Source organism: Zophobas morio, unplaced genomic scaffold (assembly GCF_036711695.1).
Source record: "Zophobas morio isolate AGI-343-1 ecotype UQ-CSIRO unplaced genomic scaffold, CSIRO_AGI_Zmor_V1 ptg000020l, whole genome shotgun sequence".
In the NCBI taxonomy this organism is placed as follows: Eukaryota; Metazoa; Arthropoda; class Insecta; order Coleoptera; family Tenebrionidae; genus Zophobas; species Zophobas morio.
The window spans coordinates 5,294,755-5,315,024 of record NW_026972125.1 but is presented as its reverse complement, the minus strand read 5'-3'; the positions used below and the strand labels follow the sequence as shown (position 1 = coordinate 5,315,024).

The 20,270-nt window shown below is 33.1% G+C and overlaps 2 protein-coding genes across 4 annotated transcripts; both read left to right on the top strand.

The window, feature by feature from the left end:
• Nucleotides 1–3,827: 3,827 nt before the first annotated feature.
• LOC135131491 (fibrinogen-like protein A) lies at nucleotides 3,828–5,335 on the top strand. Its single transcript, XM_064059267.1, has 4 exons — nucleotides 3,828–3,923; nucleotides 3,972–4,713; nucleotides 4,767–4,997; nucleotides 5,056–5,335. The coding sequence occupies exons 1-4, from the start codon at nucleotides 3,840–3,842 to the stop codon at nucleotides 5,223–5,225; spliced, it is 1,227 nt and encodes a 408-aa protein (XP_063915337.1). The 5' UTR covers nucleotides 3,828–3,839; the 3' UTR covers nucleotides 5,226–5,335.
• Nucleotides 5,336–8,050: 2,715 nt separating this feature from the next.
• LOC135131490 (ficolin-2-like) lies at nucleotides 8,051–18,597 on the top strand. Of its 3 annotated transcripts, none has more exons than XM_064059265.1 (4): nucleotides 8,051–8,268; nucleotides 8,317–9,064; nucleotides 17,830–18,063; nucleotides 18,126–18,597. In XM_064059265.1, the coding sequence occupies exons 1-4, from the start codon at nucleotides 8,185–8,187 to the stop codon at nucleotides 18,290–18,292; spliced, it is 1,233 nt and encodes a 410-aa protein (XP_063915335.1). In that variant the 5' UTR covers nucleotides 8,051–8,184; the 3' UTR covers nucleotides 18,293–18,597. The 3 variants fall into 3 exon arrangements, with proteins under 3 accessions (XP_063915335.1, XP_063915334.1, XP_063915336.1); XM_064059264.1 differs by lacking the exons at nucleotides 17,830–18,063; nucleotides 18,126–18,597 and adding exons at nucleotides 9,121–9,354; nucleotides 9,413–9,658 and having other exon boundaries at nucleotides 8,056–8,268; XM_064059266.1 differs by lacking the exons at nucleotides 8,051–8,268; nucleotides 8,317–9,064 and adding exons at nucleotides 16,885–16,973; nucleotides 17,077–17,773.
• Nucleotides 18,598–20,270: the final 1,673 nt, after the last annotated feature.

Below are 20,270 nucleotides of genomic sequence, written 5' to 3'. Positions count from 1 at the left end.
AAACCCCGCCCACCCACCCTCTCTCAATTTTGATGACTTTTTTTTATTCTTAGAAACGTACTTGAAACACATATAAAATGGCAAATAAATTTTTGTAAGGAAACATGGATTTTACAATTAGGCTCAACCCCTAGGTCTGCCAACGAATGAAAACTTCATTACTATTTAGATCAAGGAAGGTATGGGTAGAGCTTAATCTTTGCCTTTAATTTTTTCTTAGTATATACAGTATTCTTTAAATAATACGATACTCAAAATATGTCTGACTTAGCGATTTCTTGTAGAGAAATGATAAGGATTTTGCAATTAAGCTCCACCCCTTGGCTTACGACGAATAAAAAAATCATCAGAATTGAGATAGGGCGGGTGGGTGGGGCTTATATTTTGTCTTTTTCTTTTTAACATGCATAGCCATCTTGTCACAACTAGAAACTTAAAACATGGTTAAAATGGTACTTCTTTGCAAGGAAATATGGATTTTGCAAATATGGGGCGGAGCCTCATTGCAAGATCGATAGTGAAAAACTGAGTAATAGAAAAGTCGAAATGTAAAAAAAAGACCAAAATCGAAAAATCTAAAAGTCAAAAATCAAAAATTTGAAGAATCGATGGAAAAATCGAAAGGTCGAAAAATCGGGAAAACCCAAAAACCGAAAAATCGAGACATTGAAAGATCCAAAAATCCAGACATCGAAAACTCGGAAAAGTTGGAAAATCCAAAAATCGAAAATTGAACCAATCGAAAAGTCGAATAGTGGAAAAATAGAGCAATCGAAAGAACCACAAACCAAAAAATTCGAAAAATTAATAAATCGAGAAATCTTGAAATCGAAAAATTCGAAAATCTGAAAATTGGAAAATGAAGACACTAAAAAATCTAAAAGTCGAAAATTGAAACTTTTAAGAATCGACCGAAAAATCGGAAAAACCCAAAAACCGAGAAATCAAGGAATTGAAAAATCCAAAAATCCAGATATCGAGACAGAAAAATCCTAACTGAAAAATCGAAATATCGGAAAATCAAAAAGTCGAACAATCCAAAAATCGAAAAATGGAATCAATCGAAACAACGAAAAATTGAAAAATCTTAAAGTCGAAAAAGAATTGAAGAAGTGAAAAATCGAAACTTTGGGGAGAAATGGAAAAATAAAAAAAAATTACTTCAGAAATCGGAAAACTGAAAATTTAGAAACGTCAAAATTTGAAAAATTCAAAAATAGAAAAATCTAAATATTTAGAAATCGTAAAATTGAAGAGGACAAAAATTGAGAAACTGTATCATTGAAAAATAAAAAAATGGAGAAACCGAAAATTTGAAGAATGGAAAAATTGAAAATGCCCAAAATTGAAGTACTGAAAAATTGAACCGTCTAAAGTAGAAAAATCGAGAAATCTTAAAGCCGAATAATCTCAATAATGTATCTATAAACCACAAGTTCAAGATTATACTATAGACAAAACTGTTGAAATTCCTTGTCCACTTTGTTCACAAAAATAATTTGCACATTTCGTCCTTTATCGTCCTTATTATCCTTTTTCGTCCTTTCCGTCCTTTTTCATTCTTTGTCGTCCTTATTCGTCCTCTTGCGACCTTTTTCGTCCTTTTCGTCCTGTTTAGTTCTTTTTCGTCCTTTTCGTCTTTCCGCCCCCGGACCACTGAAATGATTTATTAAGGCGGAGGAGCTTGTATGGGAGGGAGGAGCATCGGTAATATTGTTTCTTTAGTATGATTTTGACGTCTAGTATGCTTATTTAAGACCAGCTCAAAATTTTCTAGACATCTTATTGAACAATTTACCCTTTTTCTTGCCAACGATTTAACAGATTTATTAAAGATTTTAATAAGTTAATAATGTTGTCATTAATTAACAATATTAAGAGTTGTCATTGGAATGAAGAACGGGTGGGTGGGCGGGGAACCACTTGTTCATAAGACTGTAGAAAAATGCCAAACTTCACTCAGTTAAATATTTTATACACTGTTAAATGAGAAATTAATTCAATTTTGACAATCGGTAGAACCTAATGTTCAAAACAAAGTAAAAAGTTAGTCCGATTTTTAAAGATAAACATTTGGCAAAGGAGGAATAATGGATGGAACGAAAAATGTAGTGAGTTGAAGAGAAAATCAAGGGAAAAATGTAGAAAATGGAAGAATAACAGGGGAAGGAAAGAAGAGTACTTAAAAGCAAGAGACAATTATAGGAGAAAATGTGAAGAAAAAAAAAGAGAAAATAGATAAGAAGACAATAAAGTCGCTGAAGATAGAAGAAGAAGTATGGAGGAAGGGGTAGTATGGACACTGTGTACATCATGCGGCATTTAGTGGGAAGAGAAATAAGGAATGAGGGTGGACGAATGTACGCATTGTTCATAGATTTGCCTTTGATAGCGTTAGATGCGTACCCAGTAACGAAAATGGAAGAAATATATGAAGAAACAGTAAGTAAGGTGAGAGAGGATGGAATACAGAGCGAGAGTTTTTATACAAATAGAGGAGTGAGACAGGGATGCCCACTCAGCCCTGCATTGTTTGCAGCTTATCTAGGATATATAGATGAAATGTTTAGAAAAACACAGACAGGAAGGGTGGTAGTGATCAAAGAGTAAGTGCGGTCGTTGGCGTACGCAGAAGATTTGGTGATTGTGGCAATGAAAAAAAAAAAGAAATAAAAACAATGATTAAAAGTTTCGAGAAGTACGTACAAAAAAAGGAATTGGAAGTGAATGTGGAAAAACCAAAAATGGTGGTGTTTGGGAAGAAAGTAAGAAAGCAGAAGAAAGAGTGGGCATGGAGAGGGAAGAAGATTGAACAGGTGAAGGAATTCAATACTTGGGATATATATCAAAAAGCAATAACTCAGATAGAGCACATGGTCCGAAAAGCGAACAAAGTGATAGGAATAGAGAAAATCTGGATATGATTATAAGAGACGAATGATGATATTTGATAGTTTAATCAAAAGTGTATTTATGTACGGAGCTGAGATTTGGGGATGAAGCAAATATGAAGAAATAAAGAGAATGCAAGAAAAATATTTAAAATGGACATTGGAATTGGGAAAGTATACGCCGGGATATATAGTGAGAGAAGAACCAAAAAGGGAGAAAATGAGAGTGGAAGTGGGTAAAAGGGCGGTTGGATTTGAAGAGAAGTTTAGTGAGAGAGGTGATTGCAAAATATTGCAAGAATGTTGGAAAGAAATAAGTTAGGAAGGGGGAAAACATGTTTGGAACGAAAGAGACAAGTACTATGAAGGAAAGGGATACGCATGTAAAGAAATAGAGAGAATGAGAGAAATGGGAAGGAGTATGACAAAAGAACTGAGTGTAAGAGATAAGGATGTAGATGAAACTGACAGAAGGTGCAGGACATGTTGGAGAGATAGAAAAACAATAGGGCATATGCTGGAAGGATGTGAAGGATTGAGAGAATCGGAGGAACGTAGGGAAGAAGTGCTAAACGAGGATGGAAGAGGACTGGACTGGATGAAAAAAGTACGGAAGATAAAGGAATTAAGGCAAGGGGTAGGCAAGCAGAAAAAATAGAATTATTATTATTAGATAAAACTCGAATATTTATTTTATTTATTTATTTATTTTATTGATTTATTTGTTTTATGTAGATTAAGTTAATTTGTACCCCTACTAGGAATCTTATTAAGCCTGTAAGGCAAATACTAAATTAATACTACATTATTTTAATGTGTTCATTGTAACTACATACACGTGAATACAACCAATACCATTCTCTCTTATCGTGACGACGACCCTAAATTGCACCAATTATTTAATCTGTGCCTAATATAAAACGCCAGTCAGTGGTTTATTGCCTGAACATGAAGATGATTCGAAAATCGTTTTTTATTGTTTGCTTATTTTTAAATTTGTTTTTATTTTCATGTGAATACGATCAAGAAAAGGTGAGTAAAACCCAATTTAACAAAATAACAAGCATCTCTCTCCAACAGTTTGACGTCGGTTCCAGGACTCGGCGATCACCTGACTCTCTCAGAATCGAAGAAGCTCTAACTAACCAGATTAACAGATTTCAAGAAAATGTTAACCGTAGACTACAATTTCTAGCAACAGAGAATATGTATCAGTTGGAACAGCTAAACCTCCATCTAGAAACATTCGATACGGGGAGAATCGTAAATATACAGCGCTTAATTTATGGTCAAGAAAGAATCGGGCGCGCAATAGATTCCAAGTTGGAACAGTTAACACATCGTTTACGAACTTTCAAATCTAAAAATGCCAAACGAATAGAACGGTTAACGTCTCACAAAGACGCTCCCGAATTGACGATTGCCTTGTTCATAGAAACAAGATCGACACTAGGAGTCTTGGAATCCGCATACCATCAACAGTTCGAACAAATAACAGATAGTCTGAAATCCCTTGACTCAAAAAATGAATCATCACTGTGTCTTAGGCAATCAACAAAAGCGAATTTTCCAAGGAACTGTAGGGAAATCAAAGAATTGGGTTACGGTTTTTCTACCATTTACACGATCAAACCAGACTCTGCGCCTAAAGCCACAAGAGTTCGGTGTGACTTAAAAAAACGTGAGGGTGGATGGACATACATTCTAAATAGGTTTGATGGATCACAAAATTTTGACTTTGATATGGATGTATATAAAAACGGATTTGGTAAACTTTCGGGTGAGTTTTGGCTGGGTTTGGATAACATTCATTATTTAACTGGTAAGTTGTTAAACCCAATAGAATAAAATGAAAAGCTGTATGTAAAAATGCAGGATATAAAGTTAACGAATTGCTAGTAGAACTGGTAGATTGGGACGAAAATTATAGGTTCGCCCATTATGATCGTTTCAGGGTGGGCAGTAAAGACGAAGGTTATATAGTGACTGTGTCAGGGTATAACGGTACTGCTGGAGATTCTTTGTCTTTCATCGACAAAGTGAAATTTGCTGCACGATATTTTGATTTGTATAAAAACGCTGTAATGAGCGGTAGTCAATATTACCGTAAGTATATAACATTAATTGCTACCGGTTTTATTGAAAATTTGAAAAAACATTGTAGTTACAACTTCGTGGTATAAGACTTCTCTTCTCACGGGAAAATACTTGAAAGGCCATGTCCACGAAAATGAGACAAGGGATATTATGCACTGGTCTACATTCCGAGGGAACCAATACAGTCTCAAGGAAGCTAGAATGATGGTTAGACCTAGAATCGAACCAAATGACTAGCTGTGCTGGAAGCAACACAGTTTTGTGAGAACTGGGGTGTGACATGAAATTAAAATTTTTACTTGTGTTGTCTAGAGTGATAAGCCTCAATAAAAACGATCTTAATCCTACTTAAACTTGTTTTAGTTTATTTTGTGTTTCACCGTCACGTCTACAGGTTGATATCAATATTATGACTATACAGGATGTTCATTTTATCTGTTCACGCCTGACAATTTATGCATAGGCAACATATTATACACGTTTCTGACAGCGAGGGAAGTACTGTCTACGCTCAAAACCGTAAAACTTAAAAATCTCAACATTGTAAAATTGTTACATTGGAAAGTGGAGAAATTATAAACCAGATACTGAAAATGGGGAAAAAACCTCTAAAATCGAAAATTTGTAAACTTGTAACAGTGAACAACCCAAAAATTAAAAAGAGATATTGCAAAAACAAAAAATTGGTCTAAAGAGTTTAGACAGTACTTCCCTCGCTGTCGGAAACTTGACGACTGCATGCCTATTGTGTTTTTTTTCTCATTACATTTTTGTAGTGGGAATTTAAAAAAAAAATTGCGATGACGTCATCAACATTTTTGCAAGGACACGTGTATCAGTTGGGATAGATGTAGTGTAATACTAAGAATAAAATTATTATATTCTCAAATTTTCGGGAAAATGAATTGGGTCGTTTTGAATATTGATTTGTAATAATCAATAAAATAACGAAACAATTTACTCACGTATACGTATCAGAGGCAACTGAAAATCGTGTATGTATAAACATTCTTAATTTAAGATGACAGGCGTAACACCATACGTGAGAGTCAAACAGAGAAACTGTAAACAAAACGACCATCGGTTTTATTGCTTCGACTTCCGCTTATTATATAAAACATTGGGTTTTATTTTAATTCTTGACGGTGAAATTCACAATTGGTTGATTATAAACATGTCTATTTCACATTCGCGGAACCAAGTGAACGCATAAAACAAATGCAGGTCTGTAATGTTAAAGTCGATGTAAATAAGCGTGCTACCCTTATGTTTCAACCGAGTTTTTCCTTTAACAAATTTTGTGTCTACCAAATTGGGTTGGTTGGGGTGTAATACTAATAATAAGTGTTGCCTTTAATTTAATCAATAAAATAAATTGACTTCATTAATTTTTTTGAACCTCCTCTTAAGAAAATCTAAAAAATATGAATGGAATGATAAATCACAAGTACAAACTCATCATATTTTTTGCATTTTAGATAGGATTTATTCAGCAAAATTTAAGGGTCACGTCATCAATTTTTTTAGGAGGGATGAACAAATACATTTTGAACAAAAGTTTACCATGCTTATAATAACTTTAAAATATTCCCAAGATTTCAAAGCATTCGGTTTTGTAATTCCTGATTAAATCGATAAAATAAATTCACGCCTTCATTAATTTTTTTGAGTCACCCTGCATATGCAAATCCAAAAATATGAATGGAATGATAAATCACAAGTACAGACTCATCATATTTTGTACATTTTAGATACGATTTATTCGGAAAACTTTTGAGCTGATGTCATCAGTTTTTTGTAGAAGATAACCAAATATATTTTGACTAAAAATTTATTATGCTCTTTATAACCTTAAAACATCTGCAAGATTTCAAAGCATTCGGTTTTGTAGTTCCTGATTAAATCAATAAAATAAATTTACGCATTCATTAATTTTTTTGAGTCACCCTGTATATGCAAATCGAAAAAATTTGAATGGAATGATAAATCACAAGAAGAGACTCACCATATTTTGTACATTTTAGATATGATTTATTCCACAAACTTTTGAGCTGACGTCATCAAGTTTTTGGAGGGGATAAGCAAATATTTTTTGACTAAAGATTTATGATGCTCTTTATAGCCTTAAAACATCTGCAACATTTCAAAGCATTCTGGTTAGCAGATTAAAAATTAAATTTCAAAATGTTGTTTTATAATTTTGATTTTTTTTCCAAAAATCTGGACGTTTCGGGTGAAAAGTCGATTCAGAGTTGTAAACTACATGTGTAGGACTATGTTATTTTATACAATTGAAAACCCATTTACTATGTACAATTTTGAAGTGACGTCATCGCATTAGTGGTGGGGATGATTAGACAAATTTTGGTTAGCGTTTTACCATCTACATGATATTCTTAATATAAGGACAAAATTTCACAACAATCGGTCGAGTACTTTCGGAGATTATCTGTCTAATAAAAATCCGGGACAACAGACGGACAGACGGACGGACAGACGGACGGACAGACGGACGGACAGACGGACGGACAGACGGACAGACGGACAGACAGACGGAAATGGGAGACCTATTTGTTCGTCTTCTAGGGGTCATGAAAGATCGAGAAAACGTAAAAGTAGAGAGTCGCCCGACGGACTCGATTACAATACTTCCTTTGCTTACGCTCGGGAAGTAAAAACGAAACATCGCGTACATAAATGTAAAACGGAAAAATCGTGAAATTAAAAAATCAAAAAATTGCAAAATATAAAACTGAAAGATTAGATATCGAGAAAAATGTTATATGTACATAAAACTTCAAAAATTAAACATTAAGACATTGAAAATTTGGGAAAAATTGGATAATTTGACACCGGAGAATTACAATGTTGTAAAAATGAAAAATCGAAAAATTAGAATTCGAAACACGCAAATCCGAAAAATTTGATATAGAGTTGGATTCTTCTCTCTCTTTCTAGACGAAACTTCAAACATTTACAAAAATTGATAAAAACAGTGATCCTGCAAAAGAAAAAATAAACTGTGAAACAGTTCCATGATAATATTTGTTTCATTTTTTTCAAAGTGTTCATTGCTACACACACGTGAACACAACCACTACTATTCTCTCTCTTATCGTAACAGTGACCCTAAATTGCACCAATTATTTAATCTCTGCGTAATATAAAACGTCAGTCAGCGGTTTATTGCCTGAACATGAAGACCATCCGAAAATCATTTTTTATAGTTTGCTTATTTTTAAATTTGTTTTTATTTTCTTGTGAATACGATCAAGAAAAGGTGAGTAAAACCCAATTTAACAAAATAACAAGCATCTCTCTCCAACAGTTTGACGTCGGTTCCACGACTCAGCGGCCACCCGATTTTCTCAGAATCGAAAAAGCTTTAACTAAACAGATTAACAGATTTCAAAAAAATGTTAAAACTAGCCTAGAAGCTCTAGAATCAGTTAATATGATGCAGTTAAAAAGGCTAAAGCACCATCTAGAAACATTAGATTCGGCGAATGACATAAGTCTTGAGCAACTCATTCACAATGTAAAAAATTTCGAGCTCACAATAGATTTACAGTTAGAACAGTTAACACATAGTATACGAACTTTCGAATCTACAAATCCCCCACAAATAGAACAGATAACGCACCGCATAGAGGCTGCCGAATCCGCGAATACCTCAAACATGGAACTAATGTTGACAGATGATCTACAAGTCTTCCAATCCGCAAACGATTTAAAGTTCAAACAGTTAACAGATTGTATGAACTACCTTGAATCAAAAATTGACATATCCATTGATCGTACGAAAGAAATAGCGACGAATCTTGCACGCAACTGTGGAGAAGTCAAAGAAAACGGTTACGATCTTTCTACCGTCTACCTGATTAAACCAGACTTTGCTCCTAAACCCATAATGGTTCTGTGTGACTTGGAAAAAAAAGGGGGTGGATGGACATACATTTTAAGTAGGTTTGATGGATCACAAAGTTTTGACTTTGATATGGAAGAATATAAAAATGGATTTGGTAAAATTTGGAGTGAGTTTTGGCTGGGTTTGGATAACATTCATTATTTAACTGGTAAGTTGTTAAACCAGTAATCGGAATAAAATGAAAAGTTGTTTGTAATAATGTAGGTTATGAAGATATCGAGTTGTTGATTGAACTAGTAGATTGGGACGACAATTACAAGTTCGCGCATTATGATAGTTTCAGGGTGGGGAGTGAAGACGAAGGTTATATAATGAGTATATCAGGATATACCGGGACCGCTGGAGATTCTTTCACTTACGTTACAAACAATACGAAATTTAGTACAAAAAAGATTGATTTGGATCAATGGTCTTTAGGAAGCTGTGCTCAATATTTCGGTAAGTATATAACTTTAAGTGCTATCCGTTTTGTTGAGAATTTGAAAAAATATTGTAGGTGCAAGCTGGTGGTATAAACAGTGTATGACCTCTCTTCTCACGGGAAAATACTTGGAAAGCTATGTCCACCCAAATGAGTTAGGGAAAATTATGCACTGGTCCACATTCCGAGGGAACCAATACAGTCTCAAGGAAGCTAGAATGATGGTTAGACCTAGAATCGAACCAAATGACTAGATGTGCTGGAAGCAACACATTTTTGTGAGAACTGTGGGTGTGACCTGAAATAAAAATTTTTGCTTGCGTTGTGTAGAGTGATAAAAGTCCTCAATAAAACCAACCTTAATCCCACTTAAACTTAATTGTACATTTTTCAAAACAAGGATTAGTCGAAATTTTGCATCCAAAAATCCACTAAGCCCAATGTTTGTTTTTTGCCTCAACATGAAGTCATTTTTCATTCTGTGTTTATGATTAAATTTATTCTTGTTTTCATGAAAGAATGGTCGGAAAAGTAAAGCAAAATTTTACGGGAGACTTATTTCTTCGTCCTCTAGGGGTCATGGAAGGTCGAGAAAACGTAAAAGTGGAGAGTCGGCCGACGGAATCGATTACAATACTTCCTTAGCTTACGTCCGCGAAGTAAAAAAAATGTAATGAAAAGCAAGAAGAACTTAAAAGAGTCGTCAATTTACCTAAATGATGATCTGACGGAAACGCAAAGAAAAATTCAAAACAAAATAAAAAGGAGGCAACAAAAAAGAGAAATAAAGGACAAGTGGTTAGAATGGGATATAAAAGTTAAATGTAAAGGAAGAAAACGAGGAAAAATTGAAGGAAACAAGCCAAAGGGGAAGAAATAATGGATTCAGATAAGAAAATCGGAAAAAGGGAAACTGGTACTAAATTAGGAGAAAAAGGAAAATGAGTTTTGGGACTACGTGGGAAAATTTGATGTGTTGGGGCTAGTAGAGACATGGGTACAAAGAGAAAACTGGGAGAAATTTGAAGAAACACTACCACAATAACATGTGTTGGAGTGTCAATGGGCGACGAAGGAAAAGAAAAAGGGGAGAGCGAGCGGGGAATAATAATAGGAATACGAAAAACAATGCAAGAATTGGAAAAGGGAAGTAATAATAAAAACAGCCTAATGAAGAAAGTAATACAGCTGGATAACAGTCGATGGGAAATAATAACCGTTTATTGCAAGAAAATGAAAAAAGCCAAGATAAACATAGAAAAGGAGATGAAAAAATACTTATAGGAGAGGATTTTAACGCAAGACTGGGCGATAAGGGGACAAGCGTAATAGAGAAAGAAAAGGGAGAGAAAATAGGATCAAAAGACAAAGCAAATATCAAAGAAGGGAAAAGATTTTGGAAGATAATAGAAGAAATGGGATTGGAAATTTTGAATGGAAACAAAGAAGGAGATGAAGAAGGAGAATGGACTATGGGATTGTCAACGAAGAGGCGTGGGAAGAAATAGAGAGTTTCAAAGTGGGGGAAAGGGTAGAATCAGACCACATGCCACTAGAAATAAAAATCAAAGGAAAAGAGCAAGAGTACGGAAAACAAGAGAGAACAAACGAAAGAAAAGAAATAGAAAAAAGAATATGGGATGAAGAGGGAATTCAAAGATACAGAAGTATACTAGAAAACAAGAAATTCGAAGTAAAAGAAGATATAGAAGCTATGATAGCAAAACTGATCAACTTAAAAATCGGATCATCGAAAAATCGAAGTTAAAAAAAAAGATGGAAAACTGAAAATTTTAAAAATTCCGAAAATTGAAGAATTGAAATATAGAAGAACCGAAAACTCGAGAAATGAAAAACCTAGAATACTAAAAACTGAAAAATTAAAATATTTAAAAGTTGAAAAAAACAGCCGAAAATTGAAAAATCTAAAGTTTAAAACACGAAAAACTGAAAATCGGGAAATCCAGAAGTCGAAAAATCGTAAGCTTATAAAATCGAAAAATTGAAAAATCAAAATCCTGAGAAATTGAAAAATTGACACATCAAAAACCTTAAAAATCGAAAAATTGAAGGATCGAACAAGTGAAAAATCGAAACTTTGGGAACAAATGGGAAAATAAAGAAAGATTACTTCAGAAATAGTAAAACTGAAAATTTAGAAACGTCAAAATTTGAAAAATTGTATATTGCCAATTGGATTTTTTAATTTTTAAATTTTTTTATTTTTCAGTTGTTCGATTTTGAGTTTTCAGAATTTCAGTTGATAAACTGAACAACGTAAAAAAAGAAAAAGCACGGAAAGATTGAAAAATTAAAAATAAAAAATCGAAAACTTAGAAAACGGTAAAACTGAAAAAAGTGGGAAATTTACAAATCGAAAAATAAAAAAAAAATCGAGAAACTGAAAAAACTGCTAAACTGAAAAATTGAAAAATTGAGAAATCCAGAAGTCATAAATTGAAAATTTGAAAATTAAATAATCGGTTAATAGAAAACTCAATAATTTAAAAATTTAAATGTGGAATAATTAAAAAATCGGAAAAGTTGAAATATAGAACACTTGAAAAATGGAAAAATTGCAATGGAAATTGTATTAAAAATTCGAAAAATTGCAAACTTGCAACACCAACAAAAAAAAGTTAAAATTGTAAAACTGAAAAATCGATAAAATTGAACATTCAAACATTTGAAGGGGCGAAAAACTGGACAACTGGGAAATTGAAAGAACAATCGAAAAAATGCAAAATTATAAACAGAAACTGAAAAACGGAAAATATCGCAAAATAAAAAACGGAAGTATTGCAAAATTTAGAAATTGGAAAAAAGACAATTGACAAATCGATAAATCTAAAAATTCGAAAATCAAAAAATTGTAAAACAGAAACGAAAAAAATGGGGAAATTGAAAATTAGATAACAGAAAAAATGAAAACCTGAAAAAGCTAAAAACTACACAATTCTAAAATTGAAAAATCGGCAATCGCATAATCAAAAATTGAGTAATTAATAAATCCAGACATTGAAAAATTGAAAAAGTGCGAAACAAATACTAAAAAAGTTCGAATAATTGAAAAATCGAAAAATTCCACAATTGCAAAACCGAAAAATTAAAAATTGGGGAGAAATTAGAAATTAAAAAATCGAAAAATCCAAAAATCAAAAATTAGAAAATCGAAAAAGTGGAAAATTGTAAAACAGAAACTAAAACAAATGAAAATTGGAGAAATCGAACAAGTTGAAAAATCGAATACCAAAGAATCGAAAAAATGCAAATTTATTATAACAGAAACTGAAAATATCGCGAAATTGGGAAAACTAAAAACAACAAAATTGTAAAGTTAAAAATCGAAAAAATCGAAAAATGAAAAATCTAAAATTGCAAAAGCACAAAATTGAAAAATTAAAATCGGAACAATATCAATAAATCTGAACATTGAAAAATTGAAAAATCGAAGAAATGTAAAATAGAAATTAAAAAAAAATCGAAAAATTCCCCAACTATAAAATTGAAAAATTAAAAAATTTAGGAGAAGAAATTTGGAATTAAAAATTGGCAAGTCGAAAATCAAAAATTTAAAAACAGAAAAAGTGCAGAATTGTAAAACACAAACTGAAACAACTCAAAATTGAAAAATTGGATCATTGAAAAATCGAAACATCGAAAAATTGGAAAATCGTAAATTAAAAAAAAACATGTAAATCGAAAATTTTAAAAATCCCGAAAATTGAAAAATTGAAATATAGAAGAACCGAAACTCGAGAAATCAAAAATCAAAAAGTTGAAAAGTTGAGAAATCGAAATATAAAATTGCGGAAAATTGAAAAATCTAAAGTTTAAGAAACGAAAAACTGAAAATCGGAAAATCCAGAAGTCGAAAAATCGTAAGCTTATAAAATCGAAAAATTGAAAAATCAAAATCCTGAGAAATCGAAAAATTGAAACATCAAAAACCTGAAAAATCCAAAAATCTGTAAACCGAGAACTGAATCGATCGAAAAATCGAAAAGTGAAGAAATCGAAAGGAAAAATAAAAAAAACTAAAACTAAAAAATGGAGACATTCAAAAATTAGAAAAGTTGAAAATTCCAAAATTTAATGAAATAAAATTTCGAAATGGCGAGAATTTGAAAAATCGAAGTCGAGAAATTTAAAAATCAAACAGTTCAAAAAATCAAGAAATGGAAGAATCAAAAAGTTCAAAAGAAAAAAATTCTAAAAATGCGAATATCGAAAAATCGGAAAATTCAAAATTTAGAACTCTAAAAATCGTCAAATTGAAATATCGAAAAATAAAAAAAAAACAAAAATCGAGAAAGCGAAAATTCGAAGAACCGAAAAAATGAAAAACCTAGAATCCAAACAGTGAAAAACTGAGTAATAGAAAAGTCGAAAAGTAAAAAAAAAGACCAAAATCGAAAAATCTAAAAGTCAAAAATCAAAAATTTGAAGAATCCATGGAAAAATCGAAAGGTCGAAAATCGGGAAAACCCAAAAACCGAAAAATCGAGACATTGAAAGATCCAGAAATCCAGACATCGAAAACTCGGAAAAGTTGGAAAATCCAAAAATCAAAAATTGAACCAATCGAAAAGTCGAATAGTGGAAAAATAGAGCAATCGAAAGAACCACAAACCAAGAAAGTCGAAAAATTAATAAATCGAAAAATCTTGAAATCGAAAAATTCGAAAATCTGAAAATTGGAAAATGAAGACACTAAAAAATCTAAAAGTCGACAATTGAAACTTTTAAGAATCGAACGAAAAATCGGAAAAACCCAAAAACCGAGAAATCAAGGAATTGAAAAATCCAAAAATCCAGATATCGAGACAGAGAAAAATCCTAACTAAAAAATCTTGAAGTCGAAAAAGAATCGAAGAAGTGAAAAATCGAAACTTTGGGGAGAAATGGAAAAATAAAAAAAAATTACTTCAGAAATCGGAAAACTGAAAATTTAGAAACGTCAAAATTTGAAAAATTCAAAAATAGAAAAATCTAAATATTTAGAAATCGTAAAATTGAAGAGGATAAAAATTGAGAAATTGTGTTAATGAAAAATAAAAAAATGGCGAAACCGAAAATTTGAAGAATGGAAAAATTTAAAATGCCCAAAATTGAAGTACTGAAAAATTGAACCGTCTAAAGTAGAAAAATCGAGAAATCATAAAGCCGAATAATCTCAATAATGTATTTATAAACCACAAGTTCAAGATTACACTATAGACAAAACTGTTGAACTTCCTTGTCCACTTTGTTCACAAAAATAATTTACACATTTCGTCTTTTATCGTCCTTATTATCCTTTTTCGTCCTTTCCGTTCTTTTTCATTCTTTGTCGTCCTTATTCGTCCTCTTGCGTCCTTTTTCGTCCTTTTCGTCCTTTCTAGTTCTTTTTCGTCCTTTTCGTCCTTCCGCCCCCGGACCACTGAAATGATTTATTAAGGCGGAGGAGCTTGTATGGGAGGGAGGAGCATCGGTAATATTGTTTCTTTAGTATGATTTTGACGTCTAGTATGCTTATTTAAGACCAGCTCAAAATTTTCTAGACATCTTATTGAACAATTTACCCTTTTTCTTGCCAACGATTTAACAGATTTATTAAAGATTTTAATAAGTTAATAATGTTGTCATTAATTAACAATATTAAGAGTTGTCATTGGAATGAAGAACGGGTGGGTGGGCGGGGAACTACTTGTTCATAAGACTGTAGAAAAATGCCAAACTTCACTCAGTTAAATATTTTATTCACTGTTAAATGAGAAATTAATTCAATTTTGACAAGCGGTAGAACCTAATGTTCAAAACAAAGTAAAAAGTTAGTCCGATTTTTAAAGATATACATTTGGCAAAGGAGGAATAATGGATGGAACGAAAAATGTAGTGAGTTGAAGAGAAAATCAAGGGAAAAATGTAGAAAATGGAAGAATAACAGGGGAAGGAAAGAAGAGTACTTAAAAGCAAGAGACAATTATAGGAGAAAATGTGAAGAAAAAAAAAGAGAAAATAGATAAGAAGACAATAAAGTCGCTGAAGATAGAAGAAGAAGTATGGAGGAAGGGGTAGTATGGACACTGTGTACATCCTGCGGCATTTAGTGGGAAGAGAAATAAGGAATGAGGGTGGACGAATGTACGCATTGTTCATAGATTTGCCTTTGATAGCGTTAGATGCGTACCCAGTAACGAAAATGGAAGAAATATATGAAGAAACAGTAAGTAAGGTGAGAGAGGATGGAATACAGAGCGAGAGTTTTTATACAAATAGAGGAGTGAGACAGGGATGCCTACTCAGCCCTGCATTGTTTGCAGCTTATCTAGGATATATAGATGAAATGTTTAGAAAAACACAGACAGGAAGGGTGGTAGTGATCAAAGAGTAAGTGCGGTCGTTGGCGTACGCAGAAGATTTGGTGATTGTGGCAATGAAAAAAAAAGGAATTGGAAGTGAATGTGGAAAAACCAAAAATGGTGGTGTTTGGGAAGAAAGTAAGAAAGCAGAAGAAAGAGTGGGCATGGAGAGGGAAGAAGATTGAACAGGTGAAAGAATTCAATACTTGGGATATATATCAAAGAGCAATAACTCAGATAGAGCACATGGTCTGAAAAGCGAACAAAGTGATAGGAATAGAGAAAATCTGGATATGATTATAAGAGACGAATGATGATATTTGATAGTTTAATCAAAAGTGTATTTATGTACGGAGCTGAGATTTGGGGATGAAGCAAATATGAAGAAATAAAGAGAATGCAAGAAAAATATTTAAAATGGACATTGGAATTGGGAAAGTATACGCCGGGATATATAGTGAGAGAAGAACCAAAAAGGGAGAAAATGAGAGTGGAAGTGGGTAAAAGGGCGGTTGGATTTGAAGAGAAGTTTAGTGAGAGAGGTGATTGCAAAATATTGCAAGAATGTTGGAAAGAAATAAGTTAGGAAGGGGGAAAACATGTTTGGAACGAAAGAGACAAGTACTATGAAGGAAAGGGATACGCATGTAAAGAAATAGAGAGAATGAGAGAAATGGGAAGGAGTATGACAAAAGAACTGAGTGTAAGAGATAAGGATGTAGATGAAACTGACAGAAGGTGCAGGACATGTTGGAGAGATAGAAAAACAATAGGGCATATGCTGGAAGGATGTGAAGGATTGAGAGAATCGGAGGAACGTAGGGAAGAAGTGCTAAACGAGGATGGAAGAGGACTGGACTGGATGAAAAAAGTACGGAAGATAAAGGAATTAAGGCAAGGGGTGGGCAAGCAGAAGAAATGGAACAATTATTATTAGATAAATCTCGAATATTTATTTGATTTATTTATTTATTTTATTGATTTATTTGTATTATGTAGACTAAGTTAATTTGTACTCCTACTAGGAATCTTATTAAGCCTGTAAGGCAAATACTAAATTAATACTACATTATTTTAAAGTGTTCATTGTAACTACATACACGTGAATACAACCACTACGTTTCTCTCTCTTATCGTGACCCTAAATGGCACCAATTATTTAATCTGTGCCTAATATAAAACGCCAGTCAGTGGTTTATTGCCTGGACATGAGGATGATTCGGAAATCTTTTTTTATTGTTTGCTTATTTTTAAATTTAATTTTATTTTCAAGTGAGGACTATCAAGAATGGGTGAGTAAAAACCTATTTTCCAAATGTTTTTGTCAGAAATCGGATTAATCGAAAATCATTAACACAAACTTATTCACCTTTATTGTACGTATCTCTCCAACAGTTTGCCGCCCAAAAAACTCTAACGAAACAGATTAACAGATTTCAAGATTATGTTAACACTAGCCTAGAAGCTCTAGAAGCAGCGAATATGAAGCAATTAGAAGAGCTAAAGCACCGTGTAGAAACACTAGATTCGGTCAAAATTTCAAATCTAGTGCAAACAATTGATACTTTAAGAACTTTTGTGTCCACAATATATTCAAAGATTGACCAGTTAGCACGTCGTCTACAAACACGCCAATCTATAAAAACCGCAGAATTAAAACAGTTAAAGCTTCGCATTGAAGCCGTCGCACGCGCAAAAGTTTTAAAGCTATTGCAATTTAAACAGCGTCCAGAAGAATTCGAACGCGTATTGAGGTTGAAGTTCCCAAAGATAAAACATCGTCTGAAATTCCTTGAAGCAAAAAATGAAATATTACGTTATCTGATCCAACCAAGACTTCCACGCAACTGTGGAGAAGTCAAAGAAAGGGGATACAATATTTCTACCACCTACCGTATTAAACCAGACTCTGCTCCTAAAGCTATAGAAGTTCTGTGTGACTTGGAAAAGAGGGGGGGTGGATGGACATACATTCTAAATAGGTTTGATGGATCACAAAATTTTGATTTTGATATGGAAGAATATAAAAACGGATTTGGTAAACTTTCGAGTGAGTTTTGGCTGGGTTTGGATAATATTCATCATTTAACTGGTAAGTTGTTAAACCAGTTATTGGAATAAAATGAAAATTTGTATGTAATAATGTAGGTTATAAAGTCAACGAATTACTGGTAGAACTCGTAGACTGGAACGACACATCAGTGTTTGCCCATTATGATCGATTCAGAGTAGGCAGTGGAGACGAAGATTATAAAATGATTATAATAGGGTATAGCGGTACCGCTGGAGATTCTTTCTCTTCCAAAAGCAACAACACGAAATTTAGTACACAAAAGAACGACTTGGATAATTGGTTGTTAGGAAGCTGTGCCGTAAGATTCGGTAAGTAGGTTTACCACTTTAATTGCTACCATTTGTATTAAGAATGTGAAACAACACTGTAGGTGCAAGTTGGTGGTACAACGATTGTACGAGTTGTCTTCTCACGGGAACATATTTGAAAAGCGGCTTGGACATCTCGGAAGAAAGTAAAATTATGCACTGGTCCACGTTCCGGGGGGACCAATATAATCTCAAGGAAGCTAGAATGATGGTTAGACCTAGAATTTAACCATATGACTACATATGATAGAAGCAGCACATTTTTCTATACACTGTAGGGGTGGCTCGAAATTAAAGTTTGTAGGGTTATCGAAGTGTTTGAAAGCGCCCAGAGTGCTCTAGCAGAACACCAATTGATTTGTTTTCCGACAAAGACAGAATTTCCTAACCTAAAGCTTTTTTATTAAATCGGATACAAATTTTCTAATTCTAGTCGTCCTCAACCCTCTCTGCGTGTACAAAATACAGCTTTTTGACATTTCAATTTCTAAGATGTTTTTAAAATTCACAGAGGGAGCATGATAGGATCGTGACGCCCATTATGGTCTCTATAATTTCAAAAATCAGCACCAAAGTGCTCGTTATGGAACACGGCATGACTCGAAAACCACTTTTGTAAAAACAGACAAAAGGCTAAAAAATATTTAAATATAAATTATGCAATGTTTCATTTAATTATCTAAATAAGGATGAAAGATAAAGAACTGTGAACTTAGTTTGAAAAACAAAATTTAAGTGTTGATTTTTACGCAAGAGATATTTGCGCAAAATCGTTAATTCTATTTAAAACAAAAAAAGGAAATAATTATTTTTGTCTTATCATGGTAACTGACACATAAATTAATTAAAATATATATTTAGTATAGTGTTGAACTAAGACAACAGCCAGTTGATCTGGTTTCTCAACATGAAGACGACTCTTAAGTCATTTTTCGTTTTATTCTTATAACTAAATTTATTTTTATTTTCATTGGAAGACGATCAAGGAAAGGTGAGTAAAATGCAACACAAACAAGGGTTGTTCGAAAATTTTAAAAAGTTTATCAAATTCAACAATTCTTTGTAAAATGTGATAACATAGAGTCTTCTGCTACAGTTTGACGTTGTTTCCACGACTCAAAAACCGCCTGACTCCCTCAAATCCGAAGAAACACTATTGAAGCAGTTTGAAAACTTTCAAGAAAATATTAAGGATAAAATATTTAAAAGCTCTCGAATCAGCGAACGCCTTGCAATTAGGACAGTTAACGCATCGTCTAGAAGGTCTCGAATCCACAAACAACTTAAAGTTGCAAGATCGTCGAGAAGTTCTTGACTCAAAACAAGAAGAAGTATTTTGTCTTAAGCACCAACCGGAAGAAAATCTTCCGCGTAACTGTATATGATATTTGGTCCATTTTTACTTCCCGAGCGTAAGCAAAGGAAGTATTGTAATCGAGTCCGTCGGCCGACTCTCTACTTTTACGTTTTCTCGATCTTTCATGACCCCTAGAAGACGAACAAATAGGTCTCCCATTTCCGTCTGTCTGTCCGTCTGTCCGTCTGTCCGTCCGTCTGTCCGTCCGTCTGTCCGTCCGTCTGTCCGTCTGTTGTCCCGGATTTTTATTAGACAGATAATCTCCGAAAGTACTCGACCGATTGTTGTGAAATTTTGTACTTATATTAAGAATATCATGTAGATGGTAAAACGCTAACCAAAATTTGTCTAATCATCCCCACCACTAATGCGATGACGTCACTTCAAAATTGTACATAGTAAATGGGTTTTCAATTGTATAAAATAACATAGTCCTACACATGTAATTTACAACTCTGAATCGACTTTTCACCCGAAACGTCCAGATTTTTGGAAAAAAAATCAAAATTATAAAACAACATTTTGAAATTTAATTTTTAATCTGCTAACCAGAATGCTTTGAAATGTTGCAGATGTTTTAAGGCTATAAAGAGCATCATAAATCTTTAGTCAAAAAATATTTGCTTATCCCCTCCAAAAACTTGATGACGTCAGCTCAAAAGTTTGTGGAATAAATCATATCTAAAATGTACAAAATATGATGAGTCTGTACTTGTGATCTATCACTCCATTCATATTTTTTGGATTTGCATATACAGGGTGATTCAAGAAAATAAATGAAAGCGTAAATTTATTTTACTGATTTACTCAGGAACTACAAAACCGAATGCTTCGAAATCTTGAAGATATT